Source organism: Botryllus schlosseri, chromosome 1 (genome assembly GCF_051294905.1).
Source record: "Botryllus schlosseri isolate E-star chromosome 1, Bs_hap1, whole genome shotgun sequence".
Taxonomy (NCBI): domain Eukaryota; kingdom Metazoa; phylum Chordata; class Ascidiacea; order Stolidobranchia; family Styelidae; genus Botryllus; species Botryllus schlosseri.
The window spans coordinates 6,256,429-6,274,735 of NC_137236.1; the positions used below are offsets into that span (position 1 = coordinate 6,256,429).

The 18,307-nt window shown below is 40.3% G+C and overlaps 1 protein-coding gene and 1 long non-coding RNA gene across 3 annotated transcripts; one reads left to right on the forward strand and one right to left on the reverse strand.

Annotated features, from left to right (window-relative positions):
• Window positions 1-6,144: 6,144 nt before the first annotated feature.
• Window positions 6,145-9,592, forward strand: LOC145433542 (uncharacterized). The gene is made up of 2 exons (XR_013913130.1): window positions 6,145-7,045; window positions 8,644-9,592. It is a non-coding gene; the product is annotated as an uncharacterized LOC145433542 (long non-coding RNA).
• A 1,148-nt stretch (window positions 9,593-10,740) lies between these two features.
• Window positions 10,741-17,471, reverse strand: LOC145459462 (uncharacterized). 2 transcript variants are annotated; one of them, XM_080338175.1, is made up of 8 exons: window positions 17,224-17,471; window positions 16,993-17,099; window positions 16,098-16,261; window positions 14,305-14,433; window positions 14,148-14,241; window positions 12,815-12,933; window positions 12,652-12,755; window positions 10,741-11,507 (listed from the first exon to the last, which is right to left on the reverse strand). In XM_080338175.1, exons 1-8 carry the CDS (start codon window positions 17,406-17,408, stop codon window positions 11,135-11,137), a joined length of 1,275 nt encoding a protein of 424 aa, XP_080194301.1. In that variant the 5' UTR covers window positions 17,409-17,471; the 3' UTR covers window positions 10,741-11,134. The 2 variants fall into 2 exon arrangements, with proteins under 2 accessions (XP_080194301.1, XP_080194267.1); XM_080338141.1 differs by having other exon boundaries at window positions 12,815-12,936; window positions 17,224-17,468.
• Between the last annotated feature and the right edge of the window lie 836 nt (window positions 17,472-18,307).

The following is an 18,307-nucleotide window of genomic DNA, read 5'->3' on the forward strand; positions in this document are numbered from 1 at the left end:
TTATAGTTGTAAATTACGTGCCTAAATATTCGCGCTTTGGGCGACTTGACGGCAAATACACAGCGAATTTACATCGCATCAAATCGTGTTTCCCAGTTCTTGTGAAATAAGCCCAGTCGTTAAAGGGGGTCTGGGGGACTTCGCCCGCTAGATGTTTTATTGATCGCCTTATGGGGGCCCAAGATCACCATTTGTAAGAAAAGGGTGGCGAGATGCTGTTTCGGTACTGATTCTAGCTGCAATCCAAGCTAACACGGTGTGTAAGCGGATGGCTATGGCTACAGATGGCTGTGGTTACAGATCCAAATGTTTAGTATAAAATTGCGAAATAGACATTTTTGCCTGTTTGAAGAAGGGCCGTATGAGAATATGATAAGGTAGACATCAACTTCTCCCTACAATCCACTAAATTAATACGGATATTCCGAGCTGCCGTTATACGAGTAACGGAAAATAACGGCTCGATTATAATGTTTTGTCATCAGCCGTTGGCTTTTAATGCTTCCATGTAGAAATTGTCATGCTGAATTTGACGAGTACAAAATTTCAAATCGTTGTCAGCAATCAGCAACGATCAAATTGCGTTTGCCTAAGCATAACAAAACACCAACACATAGTACGTTACTATTCGAAACTAGGCAGAGTTGTGAATATTATCCTGCTGCGAGGCAGTGGCGCCTTTCTTTCGAGGCCTATTGTGACAGACTTTTTCTGTCACATCTCACCTCATTTCAGAAGCTGCTCGCACTGAAGAGGTTCGTTATTCCAAGAATCCTTTTTCAGTTGAGAATCCGCAAGTTCTACCGAAGCGATCTGCGTCGCCTGGATGCGCGTATCCGCACGTTGGTGAAGGCGGAATTCCGCCTCCCTAACAGAGCGTGTCAGCCCTTTTTCCATGCAGGGCTGACGACTGGCGGTCTGGGGATTCCCAACCTCTGCTGCGAAGCAGATGTGTTGAGGCTTTCCCAGGCCGTCAAAATGGTCAATTCCACTGACCCCTCTGTGCGGGCGGTTGCACGTGGAGGGTTGGCGCTGGTCGTCCGGAGGACTTGCCGAGTCCCAGAGGCGTCGGAGACCCTGACAGTCGAGTTTTTGAACTGCGTGAGTCTAACAGGGCACTATTCCAGGGCGTACGGAGACGCCTATGGGCTTTGGACCGAGGTCCGACCCGTTGCTAGGCGTCTCGGTGCTCGCTGGTTCGTGACCGAAGACGGGCTCTACCAGTTCGATAGGGTTGGTGCTCTCACTTTACAAATGGGAAAAAAAGTTTGCAAATGGGCAAGGATTTACTTTACAAATGGGAAAAAAAGTTTGCAAATGGGCAAGGATTTACTTTACAAATGGGCAAGAAAGTTTGCAAATGGGAAAGTATTTACTTTGCAAATGGCCAAGAAGTTTGCAAATGGGCAAGGATTGATTTCACTTTGCAAATGGCCAAGAACGGTCAAAAATCACGACTTTTCATTGTATCGCATTTTTTGTGGTGTATTGAACTGATAAAATTGCTAATAAACCAATGATGATGGGTGGGGTCATCAGCACCCTCAGTTGAGCAAGAGCCAGATGGGTCCTCTCCCGCAAATTCGGCGAAATCCAAATCCAAATTAAAAAATCTAGATCTTCATCCAAAACTGACGTCAGTTAGTTCGTGCTACCATGTGACCCCCATCGCCAGATTCACCACCACCAATTCGGATAAATCCAGATTTAGTTGGTGCTGTCAAAACTCACGACATGGTGGGGTCGTCAGCCCCCCAGTTGAGCAAGACCCAGATGAGGCCTCCCTCCACACATTCGGAGAAATCCAAATTCGAAAATCCAGATCTTCATCCAAAACTGGCGTCAGTTAGATCGTGCTGCCATGTGATCCCCCATCACCACCACCAATTTTGATAAATCCAAATCCAGAATTAGTTGGTGCGGTGACCCAACATTGTCGTGAGTTTTGACCACGATTGGATTTAGCCGAATTTGGGGGAGGAAGACTCATCTGGGTCTTGCTCGACTGGGGGGGGGGCTGACCGCACCAACTACTTCTGGATTTGGATTTATCCAAATTGGTGGTGGTGGTGATGGGGGAGAGGGCGAACTAACCCTGTCGTGATTTTTGAACGTTCTTGGCCATTTGCAATGTGAAATCAATCCTTGCCCATTTGAAAACTTCTTGGCCATTTGCAAAGTAAATCCTTACCCATTTGCAAACTTTCTTGCCCATTTGCAAAGTAAATCCTTGCCCATTTGTAAACTTTCTTGCCCATTTGCAAAGTAAATCCTTGCCCATTTGTAAACTTTCTTGCCCATTTGCAAAGTAAATCCTTACCCATTTGCAAACTTTCTTGCCCATTTGCAAAGTAAATCCTTGCCCATTTGCAAACTTTCTTGCCCATTTGCAAAGTAAATCCTTGCCCATTTGTAAACTTTCTTGCCCATTTGCAAAGTAAATCCTTGCCCATTTGAAAACTTTCTTGCCCATTTGGAAAGTAAATCCTTGCCTATTTGAAGAGTAAACGCTTACCCATTTGAAAAGTAAATGCTTGCCCATTTGCAAAGTAAATCCTTCGCATTTGAAAAAATTCCTGCCCATTTGCAACTTAAGAGAAAATAAGTGCGGGAGGGGTGTACTCTGATGAAAGTATGGATTTTCGGGTTCGGGATTTGGTCAAATAGACGATGGGTCGCCGTATTTCTGGGGGATGAGTGTCCTTGTCGCCGTATTTCTGGGGGATGAGGGTCCTTTTGGGTAGTGTCCAAGTATGGGGGGGGGGCGCTGACCCCACATTGTCGTGAGTTTTGACCACGATCGGATTTCGCCGAATACGTGGGAGGCGGACTCATCTGGGTCTTGCTCGACTGGGGGGCTGACCGCACCAACTAATTCTGGATTTGGATTTATCAAAATTGGTGGTGGTGATGGGGGATCACATGGCAGCACGATCTAACTGACGCCAGTTTTGGATGAAGATCTGGATTTTCGAATTTGGATTTCTCCGAATGTGTGAGGCCTCATCTGGGTCTTGCTCAACTGGGGGGCTGACGACCCCACCATGTCGTGAGTTTTGACAGCACCAACTAAATCTGGATTTATCCGAATTAGTGGTGGTGAATCTGGCGATGGGGGTCACATGGTAGCACGAACTAACTGACGTCAGTTTTGGATGAAGATCTAGATTTTTTAATTTGGATTTGGATTTCGCCGAATTTGCGGGAGAGGACCCATCTGGCTCTTGCTCAACTGAGGGTGCTGATGACCCCACCCATCATCATTGGTTTATTAGCAATTTTATCAGTTCAATACACCACAAAAAATGCGATACAATGAAAAGTCGTTATTTTTGACCGTTCTTGGCCATTTGCAAAGTGAAATCAATCCTTGCCCATTTGCAAACTTCTTGGCCATTTGCAAAGTAAATACTTTCCCATTTGCAAACTTTCTTGCCCATTTGTAAAGTAAATCCTTGCCCATTTGCAAACTTTTTTTCCCATTTGTAAAGCGAGAGCACCAACCCTTCTCTACCAGTTGGCTCTAGGCGCCGACTGCTGTCAGGATTTGGGTCGTCTTACCAAATTCCTTCACCTGAAGGTGAACCAACGTTGGAAGACACGGTGGATGGAGCTTCCCGACCAGGGCAAAACTGTGTAGGCTAGCTAGATACTAGCGTTTTATCATTGGTATGATTGAGATTGTAGCAATGTAGGATAATGTACCGAAGTGAGCGTAAAATATTGTATTAAGGAAAATTCCGGCCCGCCCAAAGTTGTACACTCTTAATTTGGCCCGTGACTAGCAAAAGGTTGCCGACCCCTGCCCTACAGGGTTAAAAGTTTGTAATTGAATTCTCAAATCGAGCTCACATAAACGTTTAACCCGCAACAATGGTGCATGGTCATCAATCAATGATGTATGAAGTACATCATTGTGTTCAATAATGAACTTGATAATTAATCCCAGTTTCGGGCTAACAATGGTGAAAAATGTCCTTCAATTCGTATTTGCTAAAGGCAGAGTTTGGCCAAGGAAGTGTTGAGCAATCATTGCAAGAAAAAAAAGTGCTGAGCAGTAGAATATAAATTTTAAAACGAAATGGAAAAAGAGCTTGCATTAGTTATGTCTCAACCAACCGTATCTTTGATTGGAAGGAAAATGAATAGAGTACGTTAGCAGAATTCCAGTGGTATGGAGCGTTTACCAGCTCACGTGATAATTTTGATTTTGGGGACTGTATGTATAAGTCGATATTTAGAGGCATAGTTTATCAAAGAAGTAAGCATTGGATGGTAGCCTTCTTCAAGTGGAAGTGGCAGGTTTTGCTGGTATCTGCGACTAACGCATAATTATTTTGAAATGATAGAAGATTCCAGGCCGGGTACATCGCGCAATTATCATCGGAATTATTATGCCGTGTTGTGATTAATAACCTTTCGCACTACCTTTTGGAGGATTACAGAAATTTATTGTAAACAACAATCTGAATTCGGGTATGAATGTTCGCGCGATATCCGCGCAATGCGTCGTTTGCACAAATGTTTGCACGGACGAATGCATTAAATGCGACAATTGCAAATTATGGGTTCATTCTTCCTGCACCAAAATAGTTGACTTGCGCAAATGGTCCAAGCTGCTATATGTTTGTTCGAGCTGTATTCTTAAAGATGGACATTTTAATTACGAATTGGCACTCGATTATTTGGCACAATCACCAAGAAATTCGTAATCCATCAGGCATCTAATGGAGCTGTACGCGGTACCAGAGCCGGCTGTTGCTTCAGTTGACCCTCATAGCACTCCTGTGGACAAGGTTGCTATGAAAATACTGCAATTATATCACCCTGACTGAAAGCAGCGCGCTTATTCCATCAAAAAATAATTCAGCGGATCATGGTCAGGATATACCGGATTCAATTGATGCGGAACAAATGTCAAGAAGCTTCGAACCTGGAGTAAATTATTTGGAGGCACAGCATCAAAAGGTAGCAGATTCCGTTGGTACTGGGGAGAAGCCTGACATCTTTGATCAGCCGAACAATGATTACGAGGAGGCAGAAACCACAACTAGCGCAAAAGCAAGCGGATCCTCGGAAGAATTGCCCATAGGCGGTAATCAGCTAGTTTGGGGGGAATTTATGGGGATCGAAGAAGTGTGGTGCCTTTTGCAAAACTGCCGTACACCGATGAAAGGTGTTCCGATAGGTAGAAAAAATAATGTTTACTTTTTAGTTGATAATTCCAATAACATACTTAGAAGGAAAGCCAAGAAACCACGCATATTTTGGGATGATATGGGAGCATGGATCAACACGAAGCAGACATCTTCCCAATACGTCAAGTCGGATAAAACCTACCTTGGTTTACACCCCGAAAAAAAACGGGATTTTCTGCATAAGAAAAAAGGTGCACGAAACAAATTCGGTAGGATATCATGATATTTCGCCCCAACCAGATCCCAAAGACATCATCAAAATTGGGAGGTATTATGCTAATCTAAAAGGGAATAAGTTAGCAAAAAGAGTGTCATGGATCGAAGACGAAAATGCGCCTCCAGTAGCTCTTGTGGAGTATAAAGGAGAACTACAGGAATGCAATGCTCATGGAAACAGCAGAGGAAAAAAGCAAACCTATATTCGAACGTCTAGTCTAGACTAGTCTAGTCTAGTCTAGACTTTTGCAATTTTGGCCGAGTTGAACAAAAGTTTCGTCCATCCATTCTCATAATCTTTAATTGCTGATTTGACTCTTCCATAATTTCTGAGGTTCTGCCTGTCGCTGTATGGAATCGTTTTTTTAACAAACGGCCAGATATTTTGGAATTTACTTGTCTGAAGGTCGCAGTGGAAATTCCCATAATAAACGGATTCAGGACAGTCCCCAAAGCCCCAGAAAATAGCGGATTCTGTTACTGAAATTTCACTCGAACGACTCGAACAGATCTGGAGGATAAAAATCCTTTTCATCTTTATCTGGTGCTTGCTTTACGTATACTTTGACCTTCGCTGAGCAAATCATTTCACCGACTGGTTGCACAAGCATAATGACAGGAGTTGCGTATCTATCCGTAGGTTAATAGTCTACAGATTTACAGTCATGTGGGAGTCCTGGTACGTTAAGCGTTATATTTTTGGTGTGCCTTAGACAGTTTCTATCATCCTGTGAGGCATCATTCATCGCTGAATTTATATGACAAATACATTTGATTTTTTGACAAAGGACTCATTCCATTATAATTTAGCAAATTTTCTGACATTTGTAATGCATACCCTCAGAATTGTCCAATATTTACAAATGTTATTCTTTTTTCAATTCTGGGTACATTAAAAAAAATAAGATGGAAAAATTTCCAGCGGTTCGAAAGATAATGCGATTCGAAATTCTCATCAATTGGTGGCGCTGCACGCAAAAATCTTTAAAATCCATATTTTTTGCTGTAATGATGATGGTGAAGAATCAATTACAATGTCTAATTATACAATTTTGAGGCCAAGGAATTGAAAAAAATCAACATTTTCGCTCTAAACTCGAAGAAAAAAAAGTTACGGACAAAACAAAATTGGGGGGAGCGGACTTGAAAATCCATGTAGGATTCCGTTTACACAAAAAAAATTATTGCAAAATGTACTCTTGAAGCAGTGTGATTGATAAAAAATAGGGTTTTTAAATTAATCTCTATTCCTCAAGGAAATAATGAAAAAAATTATCTTTGCATTAAGTGATTGGTTTTAATAGTAGTTGTGGTGGGCAGCAGTACAAATCTGCTCACCGTAACTACTATTATAATCAATCACTGAATCCAAAGATAATTTTTTTTCGGTCGAAGGTATGCATTACAGCCCCTGTTAAGTTATAATGGAATTAGCCGAAGGCAAGTTTTATAGCCTACCTCTACATATGGTAATAAATAAATAGCTTATATATAATGACATATATGACTGCTGATAACGAGCCCTAGACTGCGAAGGGAAAATCCCACAGCCGTTGTGGAGTTCCGCTTGTTTCAAGTTGAAAGAAGATTTGGAAATAAAAACAACAAAAATTATAACACGAACACCAGAGGTGAGTAGAAAGATGCTGACATGACCCAGACTGACAAATTTTGTACAAACTAAATATTTAGTTGAATGATGGTCATCTCAGTAACAGTTTTTTGAGTCGTTTTATAGTTGCTGATTGAGTACTTGTAGAGTTCTAGTTCTAGTTGCAGGTTATGAAAATCGGGTAGTTCTAGTTTTGCGTTTTAAAAATTGACTAGTTCTAGTTACATAGCTGTGCTATGCTTTTTGAAAATCCAATATTTATCCAATACAAGTCTGGTACCAGAGCCATGCTAACAGACATCACTACAAAAAAATAATTAGACGAATTTGATCTCAAATCGATTTTTTACAAAAAAAGTCTAAAAGACCAATTAGTGTTACCAAGTACTTCATATCTCAAAAGTAAGACACAAATTGATCGAAAATAGTACTGCTGCTTCGGAGGGGGGCATCCTTTCAAGGTCTGAGCAAAAGAGAAGCATGAGAGAGACCAGAATTTGCAGTGTTGGGATGATACTGTACTAAGGAGTTTACAAGATATTCAGCAGATATAGTTATCAAGGTACATGCCCCTGATTGGAATCGCTGGCCTTTTTGCCTGATATATCAGGTGAGCAGCGATGATTATCCAAGTTGAAGTAATTTAATAAAAAAATATAATATAGTGTGAGCACAGGACACCGATTCCAAACAGGTACATGCCACTTACTACTCACATGAACTATTCAGATCAATATATATATGGTTGTCTGAGTCGAAAATAGCATTTATGGTGAGTGAGTGAGTAAAATGAGACCAAAAATACTGCACAATTCGTCTTGAAAACAAGCCCAAAAAACTGAAGCATCAAAAATTATCTCAATAAGCTAGCTGTGTCTGTAAAGTCCTTAAAGTATTGTCCCATGGTCTCTCTTACTATCCCCCTTCACTCAGAACCTAACATTGAAAAGGATGCCCCCAAAGCAGTGCTTCTATTATCGATCAAGTTGGGTGATACTTTTGAGACGTAAAGTACTTGGTAACAATAATTGGTCTTTTCTTCAAGACTTTTTGTTCTAAAAAAACGATTTGAGACCAAATTTGTATAATTTTATGCTCTTGGGCCATGACAACTTTCCGGTCTCATTTAAGACCACAAACAATGTTGTTTCATGATTAGCGAAATCCGACTTCAATACAAGACCATAAAATTGGATGAATCAAACACTGTCTTAATAAGAACAATATGTCTTATAAGATGCGCTTTATTGGTCTTATTTCAAGACATGTCACAGATACACTACAAAAATAATAAGACATATTTGTTCTATGATCTTGAAGTGGCTTATTATTGCCAAATTGTTTTTTTTCTATTTACAATTCGAACTGACAGCTCTATACATTTACTCATCTTGTATTTATCTTTCCTTTTCATTGCATTCAACTCTTTTGTTTACTTCTTTCTTACTGTTACTTTGTTATTGTTCTGGCTTACCACTGTACGACTTGTTTTTAATTTATCTCTTGACTCGAGACTCAACTTTACCAACACTTTTTTTCACTCAAAACTGTCTGTCTGTCTTGAAGTAATTGACATACTGGTAACACTCCACCCTATCCATCCAATTGTATTTTCAGAGAGCTTCATACAGAAGAATGCCCTGGTCCAAGCAGCAACACCAAATAGAAGAAGACTTGCCTCTTGAAATAGTTGCGGATTTATTCTATCTTCTCGAACTTGGTGATATCTGACAAAAGATCTTGGCCAACTATTGATAAGCTTTCTGCCAGACCAAGACCTTAGCCACAATGCTATCTGGGACTTTCAAAGTATGGATTTTGGAATGGCAAGCTCAGCTGGTGAAGAAGACATCGGATCTTGGACACTGCGTTGTCTCACTGTAACCGATGTAGCAAATGAACAGTTGGTTCATGAGCGAGGATTTTAATATATATATTATACCAATAATGTTGAAAATAGTAGAAAAATCACTCGTTTTACTATTGTGTCGTCAGACTGCTTAATCTTAAAGTATCTTATTTTGTCATTGCAAACTATTGTACAATGGTTGTTCTAAAGCACGGGGGTGTGAAACTGAACTTGCGGCTGAAAATGATCGTAAACTGTGCGTTTTTATTACAAAGCAATTTGTTACCATTTACTTGTACTTTGCTGTACAATTTATTTTGGGACGATGGCAAGCAGAGAAGAGGCACTTTGCAGTCTAGTATTCTTTTTCACCGTCCTAGTGTTAGAGCGATGGATGGATGGATGGATGTGAATTTACTAGCTTGGGAGATAGGAGAAAAGTCAAAATTATTTCGCAAATTTCTTGTTGGCAACCCTGGTGAATATTCTAAAATATCAATGGTGGATGGGGCTTGTTGGATGTGGGATATTTATAAGAGTCACATGATTCTGAATAATATTTTTACGGGTTCATATACATGTATTATACAGGGATATGCGAATAATTTATAACCTGTCTTTGTTGACGTCCACTACCTCTAGGTTCACTGGCAAGGCAATCCTGTCTACGTCAGCGAAAGAACCTGAGTAAACCAATAAACAATTCAGAAAATACAAGCTTCATACTCTTGATTACTGTGTAAAGTGTTCCTGTCATTTGTGAGACCGGAAGACTATGTTTGCAGCAGTTGAGTAGGCTACAAAGGCAAAAATACAGTTCCACGCTTGAGGCAACTGTAGTGAAGAGTTAGGATGGGGAATTTCGCTTGCAATGACATGAAATAACTGATCAGTAGTGTAGCAACAAGTTCAACTAAAATTTCGGGCCATCGCCTCATAGAAAACGAGAATAATTCGATCAATATGTTTCTATTGCCATAATGGGAAAATCAAAATATACGCTACATTTTAGGATGGTAGGGAATTTTCCTACCAGTAAATCACGACATAAAAATGTGATTACATATTTCCAAGATTTACTGATGAAAACTTGATATGGTACGGTAGAGTTCGACCATTGAGACGGACTCCATTTTAAAATGCAAGGATGCAATGGATGGCGATTTCATAATGCACCCACCAAGACCGTTAAATTACATCATCAGCAACTAATATTAATTGTATCCATGATTCAGAAAAAATGGATCCACTTTGATTGTCCTTCTGCGACAACGTTCACCTGACAAAGTGAGCTCTGTTTTGGCTACTAACAAAATCAGTAGCCTTGAAAAAAGTGACCTAGTGAGAATGTATTTTTCGGATATTGTTGGGCGTCCATGAAATGTAAAAATACCTCGATAGAATTAATCAAGTGTTCTATTTGCATCTAGTTCGGGCACTGTCGTGCTTGGCTGGGGTTGCTTAACATCTAGCTTGCAAGCCACTGCGTCATCTATAACGTTGAGATGCGGCTAATCCATCACATAGCTCTTTGTTATGCAAATCAAACAGAATATAACGAAACTAGATATAGTTTTATGGCATGTTTTTTAAATCAATTCTTTACGCTTAGCACAAAACCTGATAAAAGTTTCAGTAATAAGTTGCAGTAAAAATAGAAAATACCTTCGAGTCACAAGTCAATTCGAGTAATTGCACATTCGGGCCCCAGCCAAGTCACAATGTCATGTCAAATTTTCGATACATGATCAAACCCGTTGCATTTTGCGGGATGGATTTACAATAATTATGAATGGAGAAACAAATATCGAGTTGATTACACCTATAACAGGGTGTTGTAAGGCCTTTACATGTACACAGAACTATTAGACCAATTCGGTAACTGATATATTATGAAACCTTGCAATGACATCATATCGTATATGTTGCAATCCACAATTCACCTACACATCCATGAATGCGAGTCAATTCAATCCAATCCAAGTATTTGAGACGACGAGTCAGTTTTGCAAAGTGACTAAGTCATGTCATCGGACTGAGTCGTCCCAACACTGGTCATTACTAAACAAGGCTGCGGCACCTTCGTCCAAACTTACTCAATTGATATTAAATCGATAGCATCGTCACAGTCAAATGAATGCTGCCGTTTTTAAATAGCAAAGTTATCATGATACACATAAACCAGCCAAGCCAACCACTATTACAATCGTCAAGTAGTGCACCATTAAATTACCACATCAATTAATGTATGATCAATTCTCAAGATGACCGCGAACATGCTGTCTCGTCGTCAGCAGATAAAACTCCAAATTCGTCCGATGTACACGATGACGTCGTACTACTGACGTCATTCCTGTCTGTTTCGGATTCGGACTCAGTGGACTCGTAAGCGTAAGTCTTGGAGAAGCACGTCGTCGACGTCTTCCTGATCATGTTCTTCAATGCAACCTGCATCCTGCTGCGCTTTTTCTCCGTTTTGCTTCCGCTGGTGGCGGGTTTGGCTGGTGTGTTGTCGATTGCGACTTTGGTTTGAGATGCTGTCTCGCTCGTATAGAAACCCAGCTTGTGCAGATCGGAGAGCCAGCAATTGTACCGGTGGATACGCTGTAAGCTTTTTCCTTGCAGACCTAAACTGTACAACAAAGTTTGATGATCAGCATGAGGTTACTTCTGACCAGGGTCAATCTGACTTTTATAGTGTTGACTCGAGTCAAGTCGAGTCATTTTCAATTCACCACCAAGTCCAAGTCAGCGAGCAGAGGAGTCACGGTATTATGACTCAAGTCCAAGTCATTGTGTTGACTGCTCAGTTTTCAGCAAAAGTCTTCTTAAACCCACTTTTTATAACTCTGTTTCGTGATATCGGATGGTTCGAATTTATAACATACTAATTTTCCTCATTTTCACAGTTTCTGATCGAATTTTCAAGTACTAGTACCAATAGACGAAATCCCAATAGTGTGGTTACTTTAGAATTCTTCAAAATGACCATGAAATGTCTGTCTGAGTCTCGAGTCATATGATTGCATTCGAGTTATCCACAATGACTCGAGTCCAAGTCGAGTAAATTCACAGATTGAACTCTAGTCGAGTTCAGTCATTTCGGTATTTTGAGAAAATGACTCGAGTCATTACAACCCTGCTTCTAACTAGCATGGAACTTTTAAATGGGGTATAGACCCAGCCGACCTGCAATGAGGACCACTGTCTCTCCTGATCGCTCACCCTTTGCATTCAACCCGGTAAGAGAGGTCAAAGTATTCATGGTTGTTACTCGAGTGGAAGTAGTAACGCCGTGAATTTATACGACATACGCACTTGGGCTAGGCAAGAGCAAGCAGTCAAAGCTACTTTCAGTGCACCCAAAAGGTATAAGTAACCTACTTGTAACTGATACAGTCCATCCTCAAGATTACCGGACCACGACTGACCTATCGATCTCGCTTCCAATGACATGCCGCCCTATTTCTTGTCGCTTTCTTTTTTCTATACTGTATTCTTTACTTTCATTCAGTGTGCATGCCTCCTCTTTACTACGCCTAGGCCAAGGTGGGTGTCCGATTCCATTGACAAATCCAAGTCGCTTCGACATCTTCCTGTCTATTCATTGTATCGCATTTTTTGTGGTGTATTGAACTGATAAAATTGCTAATAAACCAATGATGATTACCTCTTCAAATACCAATAGTCCAAATGACGATACTGGCGGAAGTGTTTACGAATAACAAGCTGATAGAGAGTATCCTGAACGGCAGAATGAATAGTTTCCAACTTACTGATAGATATGTCGTGCGAGTGCATCCGCTGTTACGTTTCTCACTAATCGAAAGTACACCCAATACCAGATCCACGTCTGGCACATGACGTCGTTCTTGTCCGTCTACAAAATAAAATAACATCTCTACATGCTCCGGAATATCGCTAAGTTGAAGTAATCACTTGAAAGTTGATGCCTTTGGCCGCCTGGAAGAATTTGATCGGACGTCCCAGCCGAGGACTCAAATAATGATGCATCCACATACGGACTTCTTCAGAACCCCGTCGATCTCCGGATGGTCCTGCTGTGAATAAAACAACTCAACTTTATGATATGCTATTCTTTCAAGAAGCGTACAACATATGCACAGCGGTATTCATCAACTATATAATTAATTATTGCCCCATGTAGAGTCTCTCACCAGTTAATATAACCGTCTATGACATCAAACTATGCTTTATGATTGCAAGCATTCTGGTTGCTCTTTTATTAATTTTTTGATATTACGATAAGGGGGCACGAAAAAATATCATCAAGGGCGTCGTGTCTAAACAAGTTTGAGAACCACTGCATTAGTACTTTAGATCATCACATCTGCGAAGTATTAATGATTGTTCGGTTATGTCACATCAGACTCACACTAGGTCATGCTCATCGAGTCATCCAATTATTGACTAATGCTGAACAATGCACCAATGCAGAGCCTCATTAGTCATTTTTGTTAGTCGTGATTATGCATCTTTCCATTTCGAAAGCAGCCACCTATTATTATTATTATACTGAGTCTGAGTACTGCGTATTGTTCAAGTCTTGCCAGCACCAATTACTGGAGCCACTCTTATAACTCTGTTTGGTGAAATCAAATGGTTCGCATTTATAATATATATACTAATTTTCCTCACTTTTAACAGTTTCTGGTCGCATTTTCAAGTACCAGTACCAACAGACGTAATCCCAATAGAGTGGTTACTTTACTGTTCGTCGAAAATACAATGAAATGTCGGTCTTGGCCGTCTGAATCTCGAGTCATTTGACTTGGTTCGAGTCATGCGCAATGACTCAAGTCCAAGTCGAGTCAATACACAAATTGACTCAAGTCGAGTCAAGTCATTTCCGTATTTTGAGAAAATGACTCGAGTCAAGTCTAGTCATTAAAAAATCGTGACTCGAGTCATTACAACCCTGCCACTTCCACATGGAATTGAGTTGATATGTAAAACGATAGAGCTGCTTGTACTTGGCCGACTACTTTGGACATCTCTGCATATGCATTACGGGGTTATAGATAGTAGTTACAGTAGGTATAGTTGAAGAAATGGTTAGCGCTTCAGCGTAGAGATTATGTAGTGCCACATAAACGGATTTCTAAACGGAAAGGGAATATTTCAAAATTGATTTAATTCCGCCGACATCACAAAGTCGTGCTGTTTGAAAAGCTAATTTTGTTGGAAAAGAGTAGGGTTTGTATTGTATGAACATGGAACAGCGATGATATTATGGAAAGTATGAGCTCACCAGGGTCGACATACTCCACGTAAATATGGGCAGGCGTTTCCTTGATGTACGCGACCGTTATATGCTGCGGGAGACCGATCAAGATGATTGTGTTCTGCGGAATACGAACGCATCATTGAGGTCGAAATTCAAACTTGATGTAATATCATGTACGCACTAAATAAAGTCTTCGCCGCCATCTCCCTGGCAGCAAAATACTCGCTGGTGCTATTTTCGGCCTGTACACTCCATCGGAATCGGTGCTGAATCGAACATCGCAGTCTGGGCACGGATCCTCATCCAGTGGCTGTCAACAGAGCAATGGAGGTATAATCGGAAGCCAAAAACTTTAACATGCTATATACTCAATAGAGGTGTTCAATAACAAAGTACTTTTGACTGCTAGCGGTAATCAAGTAGCATTTTTATGCTTTCATTACCAAATTGGTTATTCTTTCACACTACTTCCGATTCTACCTAACAGATCTTGACTCAAAAGAACTCATATTGTACCGGTTGCAATGACTCGAGTCACGTTATTTTGGTGACTCGACTTGACTCGAGCCATTTTTTCAACTACGGTAAATGACTCGACTCGAGTCAATTATTGTATTGACTTCACTTGACTTGACTTGTACGAGTGCATGATTGGAACGAAGTCAAATGACTCAAGTCTAGGATGACCGACACATACATTTCATTGTAACTTCGAAGAATAGTAAAGTCACCACTAGGGCTGGGCACAATGATTCGAGTACTTGAATCTGAATCGAGTATTAATTTTAATGATTTGAGTCGAGTAGCAAAAGAGGATTTTTTCGAGTACTGAAATTATACGCTCCTCGTAACTGAAAGTTAATTTACAACCGACAATTATAGTTTTGATACTATTTTCCACTGAGGAAGCCTTGAAACCTTGATTGGCTGTGTCGCAGCATAATAGACATAGTACAAAGCTGCGAACGTTACTGAAAATAACACATTTCCGAAGTGATGATCGTTCCACAACATTGTCAAGAAGTGCAATGAAGTCGGTATATGGTCGAAAAAATACCGAATTATCATTAATGTGATGGGTTACAGGCATTATTTTCTTCGTTGGTGGCATAAAATGTACATATTTGAACTTTGACATGGTACATTATGTTGTGACGTCATAATGAGTGATACTCGAATACTCGACTCGAAGCATTTTACGTGATTCAGAATCGAATCACTCAGGTACTCGATTTTGCCCAGACCTAGTCACCACATGATTGGTATTTCGTTTATCAGTAGTCAGTACTGATACTTGGAAAATAGGACCAGAAAGTGTTTAGACTGAGCAAAATTACGATATTATGAATGCGAGCTATTCTATATCATTCGAGCAGAGTTGAAAACATAAACACTGGGTTGAACCAAATTGAACTGAAAATGAGCAGTGAACATAATGACTCGGACTCGAGTCTAAAGACTATGACTCGACCTTTTACTAGCTGACTTGACTTGGGGGTGAATTGAAAATGACTCACCTTGACTCGAGTCAATACTATAAAAATTAGATTGACTTTTGACCCTGTTTTTTACAATTGCACATTGGCCCCCCCTTATCGTCATATCACAAAATGAAAGCAGAATGCTAGCAATCCCATTGGATAGTTCGACGGGACAGAAGCTGATGACTGTTGATGAGAATTCTCAAATATGAAATTCGGACTGTACACAGATAATTACCTATGAATTGGGGGTAAATTGCACACGGCGCGAAAAAATTTCAGCTGACTGCAGTTTCGTGCCACCCTTCAGATGCTTTCACGCCGCCCAGTTTGAGAACCACTGATCTACAATGTTCTTTTCAATTCTCTACTATTTTATATTATGCAATTGTATATTGAAGTTCTGTACCTCCAAGAGTGTCTCAGATAATTGACTCCAATAGAAATACGAAGAAACAGGGAAATCAAACAATAATGTTGCACTGTAACTGACCTTATCATACATAACCTTCCACTTGGGATGCTTCCACAAGTCATAGTTGATGCACGGGGGTAAAACTGATACATTCACCGAATGTGAGTCCATGAATCGCTTCATTATGCAGTTGGTGTGGTATTGCATCAGACGCCATTTCTCATACAGTGATATCGACCGACCTGTCCAGGAAAAGTATACATTTCTCAACCCACAACGACCATAAATTATATCCGTCAGGAGACTAATCGTCTATATTTATATATATATCACTTTTTGGAAGTACTCAAGTAGGTTTGCCTACTTTCGCTATTAACTCAAGTGGTGATGTTTCATACTACCTTCACTACTAAGACTACAGATATATACTTTTTTAAACAGAACTATTCTTTTACACTCCAAACTCGGTAAAGTAGAACGTAGCTTTGGGACGTGCTTGCATCAAAGACAGATGGTCATAGGAACTGGTTGAAATAGCCCGTGTATTACAGTATCTAAATATATTTGCTAAAATTGCACCTATTTCTAGTGTCATTAGGATTTTATGTGATAATCCTGACGATATATCTTGCAATTTCAAAAGTAGTTACCTCCAATTCAATGCTAAATTTGTACGACCCCTTGATAAAATCTACTGTTTTGAAACTGCTTAATTCAGTACTCTTCAGATCTTTCAAATTCTACTCCCACTTGAAGTAGTTTAGACATGTCCTAAGAGTAACGACTTCTATGCTTGTGTAGAAAATTATGGCGTTCATCCAACTTCTACTTGAGTACTGACGCTGACTACTCCCACCACATCTCAATGCCAAATCTACCAAGGAATATCATATGTTTTCATTTGGAAGCATTGCATTCAAGTTATAGAATATAAATGTAGATTAGCCTATTGGCACACATAACATAGGCTTACCTCCAGCTGCTTTTAGTTTAGCTCTTCGTGGAATGAAATGACGATTTCCCGGCGGCAAATGAACGCTACCATAATCGCCATAGGTAGCCTTCCCATCTAAGTCAAACCTGAAAAATATAGCATGAAAAGCATGTTGAAATAATTCTTACCTCTGCATAGGCCTATTGATGCTATATCTCCCTTTTACTGACACACCAGACAAATCAGAACACACGACGGTTTATCGCTTACCTCGGCTCGATGACATATTCATTTATTCTTGACGATGTAGACGTCTCTTGACAATCGTGAATGCCAGTAGAACAAGACGGCCTATCACAATCACTGACTCTGCAGTAACGGCCTATTCGCTTGGAGCTGTCTATGTTATCGCACGACACATCTTGACGGAGTTTTCCCTTGAACATTAAATTCATCTCATTGGGCCCTAACCTATCATGTGGAAACAACTAACGACCTAGCCCGGCTTCATGTGCTATCGCGTTGGTGGCGCTTGTAATGAGAGATTGCGTTGGCGAAAAATATTTTTGGACATGCATTATTACGTCACAGTTGCTGGTCTGAACAAAATATCGTGATGAACAGCTGTTGACGATGCGTACTATTTTTTCATCAGTAGTCAATTTGCTGGTGGAATGACTGCATTTGATTGTCGTGCAGCATTGATTCATATCCACATAACTAATTCAGACTACTTTCATATACTACGTATAACAGATCTGCCTTTATCCATGGCCGTGACCTAGTAAAAGCCAAAGTCACTCAACTATGACTTTGGTAAGAGCTGCGCGCCAGACTTGATGTCAATCAACTATCATCATCATCATCATCACCATTGGTTTATTAGCAATTTTATCAGTTCAATACACCACAAAAAATGCGATACAATGAATAGACAGGAAGATGTCGAAGCGACTTGGATTTGTCAATGGAATCTGACACCCACCTTGGCCTAGGCGATGTAAAGAGGAGGCATGCACACTGAATGAAAGTAAAGAAGATAGTATAGAAGAAGAATGCGACAAGAAATAGGGCGGCATGTCATGGGAAGCGAGATCGATCATCACCATTGGTTTATTAGCAATTTTATCAGTTCAATACACCACAAAAAATGCGATACAATGAATAGACAGGAAGATGTCGAAGCGACTTGGATTTGTCAATGGAATCTGACACCCACCTTGGCCTAGGCGTAGTAAAGAGGAGGCATGCACACTGAATGAAAGTAAAGAATACAGTATAGAAAAAGAAAGCGACAAGAAATAGGGCGGCATGTCATGGGAAGCGAGATCGATAGGTCAGTCGTGGTCCGGTA